The sequence below is a fragment of the Eptesicus fuscus genome, chromosome 8 (genome assembly GCF_027574615.1).
Source record: "Eptesicus fuscus isolate TK198812 chromosome 8, DD_ASM_mEF_20220401, whole genome shotgun sequence".
NCBI lineage: Eukaryota > Metazoa > Chordata > Mammalia > Chiroptera > Vespertilionidae > Eptesicus > Eptesicus fuscus.
The window spans coordinates 78548891-78564807 of record NC_072480.1 but is presented as its reverse complement, the minus strand read 5'-3'; the positions used below and the strand labels follow the sequence as shown (position 1 = coordinate 78564807).

The window sequence follows — 15917 nt, the reverse complement described above, 5'->3', positions numbered from 1 at the left end:
GTAAACTGAGACTCCCAAGGCGCAGACAGGTCCAGTGGGAGCGCCCAGGCAGCTGCAGGGGGAGGGGCAGAATGCAAGCCTCCTGGCCGCACCCCTTCTCCTGGGGGCCCCTCGAGACGTGCAGTGGCTGCACTGGTCAGGTTCTTTTCCTCAGTGCGGCTCTCTGTGCTGTCCCACCTGTTCCCACCCCCTACTCAGTGTCTGTGGCTCTCTCCTCTCTCCCCAGCCCAGACTTCAATACACCTGCAACATCCCGGAGTGAGGGCGGACTGTAACTTAAAACAGCCAAATAAAGCACGACCCCTTGCCTCCCTGCCCCTTCCCATTGAGATGATTACGTTTCAAACCTACTAAAATACTCTACTGTCAGAGCCAACACAAGTCTTGCAACCCTACTGTTTGAATAGAAGGTGTCTCTTAAAAAGGAAACAAAACAAACAAAACACCCAGCAGCCTTTTCACGCTGCAGCTTTCAGCTTTCCAAGTCCCAGAAGGCGGAGCCAGAGAGGTGCAGAGGACTGCCAGGATCCGGGGCCCTGTCCCAGCTCTGCCCACAGCCCTCCAGCTGCCCAGCTCCATGCTGTCGTTCTAACAGCTCGGACACCCTTTTTCTTGGCCCTAAATACTTGGGCACAGAGCAAAACTCACCAGCTGCTACGGTCTGCCCCAAACAATCAGGCCTTGACTGAACAGCAATTGTCTAACTTCTTAAAAACTACCCGAAAGCTCCCCTCCCCGACCCGCCAGGCCTTACATGCAAGCTTCTTCCCAAGGTGCGAGTGACCGTGGGGACATCAGAAGGGGCGGTTGTGGTCTGCTCGGTCCTCACGGGGGTTGGGTGTTCTGCCCTTTGGGGGTGTTCCACATCTGGGAACCAACTCCAACCATCATTCCTTTCAGCTCACCTTTTAACTCTAAAGTCTACAACTGTGCCACACCACCTCTAGGAGGCTTGTAAGGGAAAACCAAAACCAGCCATCATAACCCACTCTTCCATATGCATGTAAAAATCACTTGAGCTGATGCAGAAGCTGAGTCCTAGAACTTTAATCCAGGGGGTCTGGGCAAGGACCAGGAGTCCGCATGGTAGCCAGACTCTCAGATGACCGAGTTGCAGGGATGCAGATAACACTTTGAGAAACAGCGGATTAGAACTTACACTGCACAAAGCCCTTTCACAAACATAAACTCATCAGTCACCCTCCCTGTAAGGGGGATATCCGTGCCATTGTCATTTTCTGACCAAGGAACCCAAGGCTTTGAAAGATCAGCCGACTTGTCCAGGTCAGACTACAAATAAGATCTGTGACTGATTAAGCGCCAGAACACAGATGTTCTCCTTTACCCTTCACAACCTGTAAATCTGAGGAGCCAGGCCTCAATCTAGACCCAAGCCCCAGCTTTCACCCTCTTTGAAATATATGCATCGATTCTCATTACCTGCAGTAATGGTCTACATAATTGGCCACGAACACTGGATTAGCCAGTACTGAACCACTGCTCCTGAGGAAAATACAGCGTCAGGCTCCTGCCAGCCTCTGTTCGCAATATTTTTGTCAACCAGTGAATACGTAACCTTGTGCGATGTGTGTTTCTGTTTAAAGACACCTTCTTCAATGTATATCATTGGCTCATTCACATTGAACGCCTGGCCAACAGGGCTCTAACTCACGCTTGCATGAAGCTCTTGGAACACATGTATTCTCCCCGTAAGGCACGTCACAGCCTCCTGCACGCAGGAACACTAGACAGCTCTGCGGCACTAGTCTTGGAGGCCATCTCATTTTATTTTTAAAAATATATATATTTTTATTTCAGAGAGGAAGGGAGAGGGAGAGAGAGATAGAAACACCAATGATGAGAGAGAATCATTGGCTGCCTCCTGCATGCCCCCTACTGGGAACTGAGCCCACAACCCAGGCATGTGCCCTGCCTGGGAATTGAACCGTGACCTTCTGGTTCATAGGTCAATGTTCAACCACCAAGCTACACTGGTTGGGCTTGGAGGCCATTTTAAACAGTGAAATCACCAACAGATAGCCCCAAAATACAAAAAAAAAAAATAAAAATAAAAAATCAGCCCGTGGCATTAAATACACTACAAAAAAGTCACTTGCTTATATATGGTATGAGAGCTGAAACCAGAGGGCAGAGCGCCACCTCGTTTGACTTCAGCTGGGAACTGACTCAAATTTTTCACCGCTGTGCGTGGGCCCGTGAGTGACCGTGGACGTGCTGCGCGTGTTGGTTTGGGGGTGAAAATAAATTTGAGTTAGTAGATGGAACTGCAGGTGTGGAGTCCACACATAATGAAGGCCGACTGCACAGGCTTGCGAGTGGGTGGTAGCATTAAGGACCAGAGAGCTCTCAGCCCCTTCCCCGTCCTCTCTGCAGCCTGTCTTGCTGGGAGGGGAGCGCGCGGTAGGCCCTTTGGGACCCAGGCAGGTGCCCGCCTCACCCCTGGCTCCCTCCCCACGGTCCCACCACACCCCCCTGGCCTTTTCTGGGCAGAGGCCCCAGCACTGTGCTGGAGCCAGGCTGCTCTGTGTTCCCGACACCCAACTCAGTGGTCTGGGCCCACATCCCTGTGGGTGGTGCAGCTGGAGCATCTACAGAAAAAAAGAAAAAAAATGCCGAGGCACTGCCCTTCTCCCCAGGCTGGCCTCGGGGCTGCCTCTCTCCTGTGCGGGGATGTCAGCAGGACCCGAGCCAGAGACCGGAGCTGAAGTTTAAAGCCCCTGCTGCCGCCATAAGGAACATAAGGCAGAGGCGTTTCTAATTATCTGCACCTTTGGATTGTTTCCAGGGCTGATCACAGCTCATCTCCTAGACCAGCAGCCTGGTGGGACCCCCTGGCAGTGCCGGGGTTAACGCTGTGACCTCCTTCAGGGAAGCTGCTGAGGAGTCAGGTCTAATTTTATCCCATAGCTGGATCTGCCAGCCCCTTTTTGCCAAGTGCCGAGGTTCGGGAAGCCCAGAGTCAGCACTTCTGGCGGCTGGGAGCAGCGGCGGCCCTGCTTTTTGCCGAGAGCAGAAAGCCGGAGCTGGCTCGCCGCTCAGCCCAGAGCCGGGGTCTGGGGGTTTAAATGGCAACAACCGGGTTAGTGCTGCGCTGGGGCCACAGTGCCTCCTCGCTTCCTGCCGACTCCCACCCCGACGCATCCTGTACTGAGCTGCCCCGAGCCGGGCGCAGTGAAGAACCTCGGGGCAGCTCAGTACAGGATCCCTCAGGGAGGACGAGGTCAGAGCGGCCGCTGAAGCCCCCAGCACCGCAGGGCCCGCCGGAGAGCCTCCGCCGCCGCGTCTTCGGGGCCCTGCTTCAGGACACATCACCGCACACCGGGCTGCTCAGCCCCATGCTCACGCACGCCATGCACCAAGGCCCCACAGCCCTCCTGGCCTGCAGGGAAAACACCACCACCTCTGGGCCTGCGAACTTCGCCCTTTCCTAGAAAGCACGGGAGTGACAGGTTCCAAGAACCACCACGGGGAATGGAGGCCTGAGGTTGGAGGGGACGTCTGCAGGGCTCCAGGTTCAAGGGACAGTCCAGTTCTAAGTCTGTCACTGTGGGTTGGACTCGCACAGGCTAGACAGACTCAGCTACCCTCTCTGATGCCCTGTCCCCATCTTCCAGGTCCCCACTGCTTGGTTGCCAGGGTAACGTCACTACTGCGATTACCAAGCACTGTCACTCATCCGAGCGCTTTTCAACTCTGTATGTTTGCACTTCCTGAGAGGCAGGTCAGCAGAGAGTGTGGACTCTGTTTTCTGGACGAGACAACCGAGAGTCAGAGACACAGTTGGAAGGTGGGGGACGAGAATCCATGCCCCTTGACCACAGCAACGCTGCCCCCCCTGCGTCATGCTGGGAGGGGCGGGTGAGGATGTGAGCAGCCATCGCCAGGCCACTCCGCCAAGACCATGCCATGCAGAAAGGATGCAGCAAGACTGTGTTACCTCCAAAGAGCCCGTTTGAGGGGGGTGCTCGAGATCACTGCTTCCCCCTTTTCAGGCTTGCCCGCTTCACTATCTGAGCCCCCTTCCTGCCCTCTATCAGGTCCGGCTGCAGGCTATTCCCTCTCCGCTCCACCTGGAGACAGCAGCAGAGACAGAACACAGGACAGATGGCACAGACAGACAGGCCACAAGTAGGCAAGAGAAGGAAAGGCGTTTCCACCGCCTCCCAGGGAAAGGAAGGCTCGAAGGGGAACCCAGGGAGGTGAGCACAGCGCAGACTGGAACCCGGAGTGCCTGGCGCGGAGGCGAGCAGCAGGTACAGGTGCCGGGCCACTCGGAAGAGCGAGTGCCTCAGAGGCTGTGGCCACCACAGTACCTTGATGTGTCTCATAAAGTCATCAATATCAACGTGCACCTCCCCAGGATCTTCTGGGGGCCCCTCGACAATCACCTCCTCGTGCTCCTGGGTGTCATCGGCACCGGACGACTCTATCTGCCGAACAACCTTGCGGATGATCTGGAAAAGAGAGGGCAGGGAGAAAGGGCTGGCGAAGCCGTCAGGACGGAGCTCGGAAAGAGCGGGTTCCCAGGAATGAAGCTGGGGGGGACAGGCAGCCTTTGTCTTCAAGTGGCAAGAACAGGGATGGGTCTCTCGCTCCCATCGCCGTGTGGAAACACTCGCGTTGGACGGCCTCAGAGGGACTAGAATTTGCGTAGGGGTCTTAGCAGGTTCTTAATGGCCACGGTTGGAACATGCGGCACTTCTGTCTTAGCCAACAGCAGTTCCTCTGCCTCTTGGTATGGATGGCAGTGTACGCTGTCTGTCCTACTTGTATGCCTATGAGCTCCTGAGGGCAGAGGACATTTCTTTTCCAACTATGGTAACTCAATGCCATCTACCCATTCCCTCATTCATTCATCCAAATAGTCTAGCAACTGTTTACTCTGCACCTACCATGTGCTAGGAGTGGGGGGATGAAAACATAAACAAGCATGACCCCTGCCTGCACGAAGCGCGTGCGCAGAAGGACAGACGGACATAAGGGGTCTGCTCCAATGCAGTGTGAGCAGCACCCTAGGGGAGCCCATACAAGGTCTTCCCTTTGCACCTTCTTCTCCCTTCTGCCCAAACCTAGCAGAGTGCCCAACCCTGGACAGGCAACTTCATGCCTGCTGAGTTAAAATCGGCTGCCAACTCAATGCATTTCCACACCCTTTTCATTTTAAGAGGCCAGGGGTAGTCTGGGGACCACCATACTGCTGTCCTGCAGCTATTTTCCGGGCAGGAGCTCAGTTCAGGCTGGATCCGGGCAAAGTGGCCATGAGGAGTGTCACGTCCGGATCACGGAGGACAGGAGCCCATGGCCCCTGACCTGTCCCAGCTGAGCCATGCTTTCCCCTCGGTGAGGGAGGCGGGTCCACGGCCTGCCCTTTAGCCTTTGGCCCGCGTGCCTCCCCCTAGTTCAGGGGACTCTCTGCACCCACCTTTTTGGTGACAATGTTGCCCTGCTCATCTGTGAATTGTTCCTCAGTCACCTGCTCCCCTGGAATATTCTGAAGCTCACTCCCCTGCAATTAGAGAAAGGGAGAAAACTCAAGATGGATAAGCGGGAGTCTCGGAGCAGGATTGGAGGATGAGGAGATGGAATAGCAGCAGCAGCAGCCACAGCCACAGTCCGACAAATCCCCACCCCGGCAGGAAACTCCAACGCAGCAGGTAGAGGCAGCCAAACCACCGCTCCCAGTGCCCAGAGCTTTGTGTGGGGTCCCCACAATAGCACAGGGGAGCAGGCAAACAGGGCCCATTATGCAAGTTTCACGGAGAAGACTAAGAGGATGTGAGGCGCCTAATTTGCATTTCTACAGCACTTGACAGTGAAAAAGCCCCTCCACAGAGACCATCACACTGTGTGCAACTTGAGGACAGAAGCAGGATGAGAACCACCTGCTGAGTCCCAGAGCTGAGCTTTCTCAGCCCTCGGCCCTCACTGAGGGGTGGCTCTGCTCCCAGGTCAGAGCCTGTCCCCTGAGGCCTTCCTGTCCCTTCTCTTCCAACACCTCTCCTGACCTGAGGCCGGCGCCTTGCCCCAGCTCGTCCCTACACATCCCTGCCCTGTGCCTTCAGCCCGGCCTCCTGACCTCCTGGCCTCCGCGCTCCCACCTCCAGCTCCAGGCCTGCCTCCTGCCCGGCGATTACCTTGAAGAGGACCCGACGCCGGACCACCCTGGTGGAGATGGTCTCTTCGTCGTCACTCAGGCCCTCGTTCTCCCCCAGCTCCTTGTCCAGTTCCTGGTGGATGTGCTTTAGCACGAAGCACAGAGAGCCCTTAAAAATGTGCATCACGTTCTGACAGCTGACCAGGAAGAAGCTCAGGAGCACCAAGGTGACCAGGAGCTGGGTGATGAAAGTCCACATCCTCACCAGCCCGCCCTCCGGGCGCCCGTGGAGCCAGGGCTTTGGCCGCTGCAAGGGTGCAACCTCTCATTCTCCTCTCGGACCCCCGAGGCCTCCTGGGGCCCCTCCCATCCTCACTCCTCAGTCTCCCACTCTTTCTCTCCAGGCGGAACACCGACCGGCCCTTCACTAGAACTGCCCGCCTGAGTGTCCTGCTGCTCGGCAGCCCCAGGCTCTGCCCTCACGCCCGGGTGACGTCAGGCTTTGATAATTTTAGCTTCCAACCCAGCTGCTAGGGCTGTCCGACGGGGCGAGAAGAAAGCCGGCAGGTGTGTGTGTCCCGGGCACTGGGAGCACATGTCAAAGTCACTGTGGGAGACCCCGCCCCGCCCCACCGAGAGCCTGAGGAGGGACACGGCCCCTCACCTTTCCTGCCTGCCCGCCCCCATGGAACTAGAGGCAGCTCTGCCCAGGGAAGCGCTCTCGTTCAGGGACTCCAGAAAATAAGTGTCCGGAGAATGCAGTTACGCGTGTGCTTCCCTGGGCTGCTATCGCCTGTTCAGAATGATGTTCACCCCCTCTCGTGGGGATGGGACCCGCTAATGCCCTGGAGAGTTAGGGGTTTATTTCAAAAATAGCCCTGGGATAAGTGATTTGCCCAGGCCCAGCGCAGCAGGGTCCGGCACAGGTGGCGGGGCTGTGCAGTTCCCATCAGCCTCTTCACCGGGCGCAGCAGCCCTAAATGTAAGCGTGTAAGCGGTGTGTCTATTTCAGGCCTGTCCTCAAAGGCTCTTCCCATGCTGGCTGTCAACGCCCGCCCCCGAGGAGCAGGAACCACGCGCATTAAGCCTGTCTTTACAGAGCTGATTCACAAATGCGGCCGCGGCAGCTGTGGCTGAAAGGAATTCACTTTTGGGATCAGGCTGTTCCTCCGCGTGGCAGAGGGAACAAAGATCTGGGACACAGCACACTGACCTGACAATGCCCTCACTGTGGGGACTTGGGGAAGCTGGGTGCCTCCTCTGGGCCTCAGTTTCCTCATCCCTTACAAGAGGATGAATTAAAGTGCTCTCGAGAGTGCTGTGAAGACCACAGGGCTGTGAGTACCACCACTATCCTACATAATAAAAGGCTAATATGCAAATCAACCAAACGGCGGAACCACCGGTCGCTATGACGTGCACTGACCACTAGAGGCAGACGTTCAATGCAGGAGCTGCCCCCTGTTTGTCAGTGCGCACCCACAGGGGGAGCACTGCTCAGCCAGAAGCTGGGCTCACAGCTGGCGAGCACAGCGGTGGTGGTGGGAGCCTCTCCTGCCTCCACGGCAGCACTAAGGGCCCCTCGGGAGATGTCCGCTTGCCGGCTTAGGCTCGCTCCCTAAGCCAGCAGGTGGACATCCCCTGAGAGGTCCCGGACTTCAAGAGGGCACAGGCAGGGCTGAAGGACCCCCCTGAGTGCACGAATTTCGTGCACTGGGCCTCTAGTCAATAATAACAGCAAATACTGCAGTGTGCACTGCTCTGCAGGCATCATCCCCATGTACTTCATATACTAACTCACTTTAGCCTTGCGACGATCCTACCATGCAGTCTCTATCACCTTCCACAAAGGAAAAGGAGGCACAGACAGGTTAAGGCACTTGCCTATGTGAAAGAGTAAGTAAACGAAGGAGTCAGATTTCAAACTCCCGCCACAGCACAGCACTGCCTCACTTCATCAAGAAAGCACTGGGAAAATAGAAGCCACAGTATATCTGGTTTTGGCCCAGCCTAGAAGAGCCCAATTTCAGGTATTTCCCCCCAGGTCCTTAGGGGAGGACTGGCTGGCTCACGATCATTTCAGGCCTGCCTCCCAAGCCCCAAAGGATGAGGCATCTCTCTATCTCTCTGCCACTGTTTCCAGAGATTCACTGGAAAGACTGACAAATAGGTGCTTTGTAAACTGTCACCTTAAATGGACCTCGTGATCATCCCCCGGGTCCTGCCAGATGATTAGGACAACAGCTCATCCACACCATCCAATCCTGTCCTAGGCTGCGGAGGCGTTAGGTGTGCCCGCGCCCCTCCCCCTGCCCCATAATGACACGCCCACTGGGAAACGGAGGAGATCTGGACGCTCCTGGCTCTGACGCTGGTTCATCCTGTGACCCTGGACACACCCTCAGCCACTCTGGGCCTCAGTTTGCTCATTTGTAAATGAGTCAGATGGACCAAATGACCTAGAGGGTTTCTCCCTGAACCCCTGGGGTGTTCCTGCTTTCTCCCCAGGTTTCCCTCACCAAAGGCTGTCTGCAGAGGAAAGGTGGAAAATATCGCCCCTGCAGTCTTTCTCTTTCCCCGGGAGTCAGGAGTCCAAACCCGGTTAAGAGCTCCTGTGCTCTGGGCTGAGCACTTGCTGCTGGGAGCAGCAGCAGTGGGTACCAAGGAAGAGCTCGATGGCAGAATGTGCACCCGGGTGGGCTGGGGTTAAAAATGGACGCAGCCGCCTGTCCTGTCCGAGGCACATACTTGGCAAGGACGCATTCTAAATAAAACCCGGTTCAATTCCTAGCAGCTCTTGGCCGTCAGCAGCCTGGGACCACTGTGGAGCCAGCGAGTCCTGCGGGCCTCAGGGTGCCTGCTGGCACTGGCCTCAGACAGGGGCACGGGAAGAGAAGAAAGAAGCAGATGGGACAGGGAGGAAGAAAGCGGTTGCTGGGTGAGGAAACCGCGCTGACCCAACAGGAAGAAACCAAAGGAGACACAGAACACACCGCTCGTGCACACATTAAAAATCCATGGGCACAGACCAGCAACGCAAATTTTATAAGAACCCAGACATTTAAAAGACACATTAAGAAGATATCTGGAATTTGCTTCAAAATAATATGGGGGAGGTGGGAGAGAGTGGAGGGGGGTTCAGATGAAACAAGATTGGCCATGAATTGTGCAGCCTGGGTGGTGTGTGCATGGAGAGTTAAGATGATATTCTGTCTGTTTTTGTATTTATTTGCAGTTTTTCATAATAAAACTTATTTTTTCCAAAAAACACATTAATTCATGGCCGGCATGGCTCAATGAGTGTCAACCTATGAACCAGGAGGTCATGGTTTGATTCCTGGTCAAGGCACATGCCCCGGTTGCGGGCTCGATCCCTCGTGTGGGGCGTGCAAGAGGCAGCCGATCGATGATTCTCTCTCATCATTGATGTCTCTCTCTCTCTCCCACTCCCTTCCTCTCTGAAATCAATAAAAATATATCTAAACAAACAAACCAACAAACAAAACCCACATTAAAATGGAAGCCTGTGGGAATGAGGAGGGTCAAGAAAATGAGAATGGAGCATGAAGATAAAAGTGAACGAACAGAAAAAAGTACAGTAAGACAAACTGAAAGGGATGGAAGGAGGGAGAGCTGATGGAGGAAGAGGCCAGGAAACCGGAGGAGAGGAGAGCGAGTCTGTGGTGGGAAGGTTCTCCCCATCCCTCTCCTGTGCCCCTTGATGAGCCCACCCAGGAACCAGAATTCCCGCCGGGTGAACCTCGGCGATCATCCATTCACTCCTCGTTTACCAGCGAGGAAAACAAGGTGCCAAGAAGAGAGGGGCTTGTCCACAGCCACGCAGACCATGGTTGGACCAGTTAGCCCGACACCCAGCTCTAAGCCCTTTCTAAAACACGCCGAAAAGAGAAAACAAGAATCACAGCTTTGGAGTCAGCCAGACTGGACTCAAAGCCCACTTCTGACCCTGCGACCCTGGGCAAGTTGCTCAACCATCAGCTGCAGATGGGAATAACGGCTGGGAGCCGGGCAGTTGTGAGGATGACGACGGCACAGGCTGTGCCTGAATGCTCAGGAGCTCCCCACAGGTCAGCCCCTCCCTTCCCTCAGTAGGGGTCAAGGAGGCAGACAGACAGACCAAGACCACGGAAGCTTCTAGAGAAAGTGAAGTCACCGCCACAATGCTTAAAGCAAATAAACACGCTCGGCTCTGGGCTGAGTGAGGAGGTCGCCTGGTGCTGGGACAGGCATCAGCAGGCCCCTCCCTGCGGGCTCTCACCCTTACCATCTGGGAGAAGGTGCTCTCTGCCTCCTGCAGCCGCTCTCGGTGTCTTCGTTCCCGGTCAGCCTGCAGGCTCCCGGCCTCGGGCTGCTCTGGCTGCAAGTGCTCAGTGGCAGACACCAGGACCTTCTCGTACTCCCGAGACCCACTGGGCTCCAGCCCTTTGACGGTGGTGACGGTTCTCTGGAATGAGTGTGGGCCTCGCGTGACCTCCTCTTGCCAGGAACCTTGTGCAGCATCTTGCAGGTACGAGACAATGGAGCCTTCCCCATCCCAGTCCTGCAGTCTGGGGTCCCGGAAGAGAGAAAGGACACCGGGTCACCCTTCAGTCTCTGCTCTTGGAGATACCCTCCCCCTCCAGAGCCCTGGCTCACCCAGGACACATCCTATACAGCCCACCCAAGGGACGGGAGAGTGGGGGCAAATCACATAGCTGACTGCCCTGTCCAGAGAGGCACAGATGGGCCATCCATGCTGTCCAGGCAAGGAGGGCCATGGGTACCAGTGCCATTGGTCCCCTCCCTTTGAGTGGACGACCCCACTCTAGGCTCACACCGAAGATCCAGTCATGGGGCCTCTGCACCCATCACGTTTTCACCTCCCCTCCAGCCCTCCAGGCCACCTGCACCCAACAGTCCTCATCTCAGTGCTCACCTGAAAGGCAGTCACTCCCTCCCCCTGGAAACACGCTCTTCCGTGGCTTCTGGGACACCCCATTTGCCTGGTTTCCCCCACTCTCTGGCCTCTCCTTTTCAGTGTCCTTTGTTGGTTCCTCCTAATTTCCCTGACTTCTGAACGTTGGAGCACCCAGGGCTCAATTCTCAGACCTCAGCTCTATCTACACCCACTTCCTAAAGGAGCGCGTTCAGGCCATGGCTTCACGCCCCGTCCACATCTGCTCATGCCCAGGTGCCTGGCCCCAGCACCTCTTCCTTGAACTGCAGGTGGGAAGCGGCCTCCTCAACTTCTCTCCTCTGGATTCCCAACAGGCACCTCGAGGACACGGTCAGACCAGTTCCGCCCAGTCTTCCCCAGTCTGTGGTAAAGGGCACCTTTATCCTTTCAGTTGTCAGTCAAGGACACTGGTGAGCTCTTTGACTTCCGTTTCTCACACTCCACGTCTTATTTGTAAGCAAACCCCTTTTGGTTCAACTTTCAAAATATACCCTGAGCATAACCACTTCTCGCCACCATCACGGCTACCATGTGGGTCCACATCACCAACACTGGCCTCCTCGCTCCTCTCCCTGCTTCTACCCCTGCCCATGTCAGGCTGCTCTCAAGGCATCTGTTAGATCACCTCACTCCTCTGCTCAGAACCCTCCAATGGCTCCGCATTCCTCCCAGTAAATGCCCAAGTCTTTCTATGAGCCTCAGGGCCTGACACATCTGGCCTCATTACCTCCCGACCCCATCTTCCTGGATCAGTATACTGTAGGCACAGTGACCTCCTCACTGTCCCTTGACTATGCCGGGCATGCCCTACTTCAAGGCCTCTGCACCGGCTGGGCCTTCGGCTGGATGCCACCCCAATTCCTTTAAGTCTTTATTCCAACGTCACTCTCCCAGGCGTCCCTGGCCACCTTATCTATAATTTCAACCACCCCTTCTCCACCCCACCCCCCGCCACACACTCCTCCTGCTCCCATTCCCTGCTTTATTTTTCTTTTTATCACTTAATATCTAGCATTTCTCTTTTAATTTTATTTACTTTATCTTGTTTACCATCTGTTTCTCCATTAGAATATAAACTTCTTACAAGTAGAGACTGTTTGTTTTGTTCAGTGCCATATTCCCAGTACCTAGGCATGTTTTTAATAAATGCTTGGCACATAGTAGGCACTCAAGACATATTGCTGAGCGAGTGAACAAAATTCGTCCCCATCAGAGGGCTGACCAAGGCCACAGAGCCACACTGTAACACCCTCAGGCCCAGCGTCCAGGCCTTTTGGTTCCGCATCTGGTGACCCCGCTGTGGCCATGGTGCAGAGGCCAGCACACAACGAAGTGTCCATCAAGGCTGTTGGATGAATGGCCATCAGGGTTGTTGGAAGATGGTCTCTCTCACAGGAAAGCCAGTACTTCACGTTGAATCCTCACAGCCTCAGTCTGTCCAATTCTCCCCCTCCCCCACTGAAAGGATTAGTTTGGGAACTAAATAAACCCGTGCATCTTCTAAACGACCTTCCTTGCCCTCCTCCAATGGTATTTGGGCCACACGGAGTGGACCCTGGGGACTGGCCAGGCAGCTCCACATTCTGAGTGGAGCAGTGTGGATGGGAAGAGGAAATGAGAACAGGTTTCCCACGGCCTGGCCGGGCCTGAGCTCCTTGGGTGGCCGCAGCCTTCTGGAACACAGAAACGGTATCCTTGCTTTAGGGAGAATCGAGGAAGCACAGCGACATGGAAGAAACAGCTGCCGTCGCTTGTTTCCTGTGCCAGCTGGTCCAGGAGGGCCAACGCGATACCCGCCACCTGCCTGTCTCCTCTCTCCCTCCCGCCACGAGCCCCCTCTGCACTCCAAGCCCCCGGAGTGTGGCGTCCACGGCGTGGCTGCGGGCCTGGCCAGGGTCTGAGGGCTCTCTGGGTCCCAGAGGAGCATAAGGCCCTTCTGCCCGAACTGCCACCGATGCTTCCCTGCTGCTGGCGCGGCACCAGGCCTTCTAGCCACAGGGAGCTTGGTGAGGAGTCACCCACAAGAACAGCCGGCTCCGAACAGCTGAAAGCTCTGTCCTGCCCTAGATAAACCCACCAGCCTCACTGTTTCAAAAAGGTAAAGGAGAGAGGGCTCCATTATCAGCTCTGTCACATGCAAGCTGTGTGACCATACAAATGACTTCCCGGGCCCCGGGGCTGGTAGGTTTCTAAATATGGTCTTCAACGATAAGCACTCCGCGGTGATAGGGGCCCGGGCACCCAGCCCCAGCTGCACTTAGAGACGTGGTTCCTTCAAGCCTAGAACCTTTCTCCTAAGTGTGCTCCCCCATCCAACACCCTCAGCCTCTCTCCTATGGGCCACAGCCAGGGTGTCTTGGGGAGGAACTGGCCTTTGCAGACCACAGTTCCATTCTCACGGGACAGGGGTCAGACTGAGCTCTGGGCGGCTTCGGAGGTCAGCTGGTGATACTGAATGGATTTGTCCCCGGGCGTTTAGAACACAGAGTCAGGGTGGGCAGCAGCACCTAAGCATTACAGCCAGGCACAATGTCACCCGGGAACCCAGGAAGAGGCAAGGCATCCCACCCCGGCAGCCCAGCCCTTACCTGTCCTGGCTTGTCTCCATCACCCGACTCACAGTGGGGGATTCTGTGATGCGGGCTTGCACCCTCTGCTGGCCTGAAACAAGAGACACTTCATTCTCTGAGTCCTGCCCTGCACCTGTCGAGTCCTCCTGCCTCTCATGACCTGGCAGCTTCTCTTCTGACCTCTGACCTTCCTCCTGGTCAAGCAAATCGATAAGGCCATTTGTGGCATCTGAATCCACTGTGTCATCCTCCACAAGGTCCAGAGAGCCCAGCGTGGGGCCCTGCGTTCCCTCGGAGAACGCCCCCTCCAGCTTCCACTCGTGGCCGGTGGCGTCAGAGTCCTCGGCCTTGCTGCACTCCAGAGAGGAGTCCTCAGCAGTGACCAGAGAGGGTGTGAGGCCTGCGGACCACACCTGCATGTCAGACATCTCCAGCATGGCGTCATGCTCCGTGGCCGCCAAGGGGATGGCGTCTATGACGGCCACCTCGTTCCAGTACTGGTCTGCACGCAGCGGAGAGGGAAGCGCGTAGTGCAGGGAGGCAGGGGACAGCAGCTCGTCCTGCAGCGAGGAGTAACCTGGATGGGCAGACAGAGGGCAACATGCTCCAGAAGCGATTTTTGTCACACACGCTCACGTGCAGGTCCACGCGCACACACACGCACACACGGCCACGGCCACAGAGAGGCATGCACATTCCGGGCGAGGGGCTTTCCAAGCTCAAACTCCATTGCTCAGGCCTTGTGGCTGCTGCCCGGAGCACCTGGGCAGGAGAAACAAGGCTCTGGTTTGGGTGGGGGCAGCCAGGGAGAGGGGCAAAGAGGAGGGCGCCTTTGCTGGATGGCAAAGAGAACGGAATTCCTTTCCAGCTCGGAGCGCTAGATCAAGGAGCCTTGATCCAAAGGACTTGTGCTCCAATCTGTCTCCAATGGAGAAAAAGCCCACTTCTCCACGGCTGGGCAGAAAGAAATGTTCTTTCTTCGCTCCAACCGTCCCTTTAGCACAGTCCTTGGAGTATCTGTCAGGAATGTACCTTAAAGGGAGGGAGCGGCCCACCCAGACCCAGGGTCAGAAACCAAGCTGCCTTGGAGGGCTTTAGTGGGCACACTGAACACCCACAGGCCTCGGTGCAGTGGTCAAATGGGAAATCATTTGGTTTGGGATGAAGTAACTTTTCCTCACGTTGCCAAAAGGTTCTAGAAACTTGAATGATCTCAAGAGGCACAAGGGAGGGCTCTAAGGGTTCAAAACAGGGGCCAGGAGGCACCAGGCAGGTCGGCTGCCACCCCAGTCCTCTGCCCTGAGCTCCTTGCCTGTAGGCCCTGAGCCGTGTTCCAGCTCCTGGTCAGCAGTGAGCAGGTGGGACCGGAGCCAGCTGGCTCAGGACACTGTGCATGGTACCCTGGTCAGCACAGCCTGTTCTTACGTCTGTTCCTTCCTGACTGGCTCGGCCAGGAGTCCCTGCTAGTTTTCTGATTGGCTCCGGTATTGGTTCCCTGGTGTTCAGAAGTGACTAGGAGCCCGAGTGAGTGGCACGTGTAAATGTGTGAGAACGTGTGTGCCAGCTGCACTGTCCTGTCAGGCGGCTCCTCTAGCCAGGAATGGGGGGGGGGGGGGGTCCCTGTGAAAAGGGGACAGAGGGCCTCTGACTCCCCTTCAGAGCAGGAGCCAATCTGTGGATGGGAGAAGGAACTAGAAACTAGAAGATTCTCCATTTGGCTCAGCTTGTCTGGGGAACTAGAGAGTGGATATGTGCCTACAGCTTCTGAAGACCCAGCAGAGCCAAAGGGAGGACCTGGGCATGGGTGGCGCTGCTCCCTGCAGAGTATCGACCTTCCTAGATACTCTAACCTAGTGTCCAGGCTCTTCATTCTGCCATTCACCCCACACCCCCACCCCATCCCCCGCATCAGGCTCTTTCCTGGGCTGGGCCTTTCTTTAGCCAAATGGGCCCTCCTCATTCCCAGCTCTGAGCCTCAGCTGCTCCCCAGCCCTTCTCTCCTTTTGACAATACCATCTCCAGCTATCCTCATTCACATGTTCAACAAAAACATATTAATTAAGGTAAATTACAAGCCTTATACCAGGCTAAAGGGTTGGGGATTACAAACACACAGCACACACAAACCAGCAGCTTCTCTTTGTCCTCTTTTCCATGATGTTTTCCCAATGACTTCCATTCACGTTGATTTTGCCCCTCTTTGAGCCCAGCCATGTTCCCCACTAAGTTGCTCATGAACTCTGCACTCTTTGAGGGCAGGAATGGTGTCTACCTT

The 15917-nt window shown here is 55.9% G+C and overlaps 1 protein-coding gene and 1 non-coding gene across 3 annotated transcripts in view; one reads left to right on the top strand and one right to left on the bottom strand.

Annotated features, from left to right (window-relative positions):
- ANK1 (ankyrin 1) overlaps window positions 1-15917 on the bottom strand; it is a 208456-nt gene that overhangs the window by 2614 nt on the left and 189925 nt on the right. The window contains exons 39-42 of one of the 2 annotated variants that reach the window (XM_008143869.3): window positions 13661-14219; window positions 10395-10683; window positions 5444-5527; window positions 4410-4475 (exon numbers count right to left, since the gene is read on the bottom strand). In XM_008143869.3, coding sequence (XP_008142091.2) covers window positions 4410-4475; window positions 5444-5527; window positions 10395-10683; window positions 13661-14219 — 998 coding nt within the window. Of the gene's footprint in view, window positions 1-3958; window positions 4092-4409; window positions 4476-5443; window positions 5528-6155; window positions 6556-10394; window positions 10684-13660; window positions 14220-15917 lie in introns of those variants that run through there. The other variant, XM_008143871.3, reaches the window with a different exon arrangement.
- Window positions 3152-3235, top strand: MIR486 (microRNA mir-486). The gene has a single exon (NR_129130.2). It is a non-coding gene; the product is annotated as a microRNA mir-486 (primary transcript).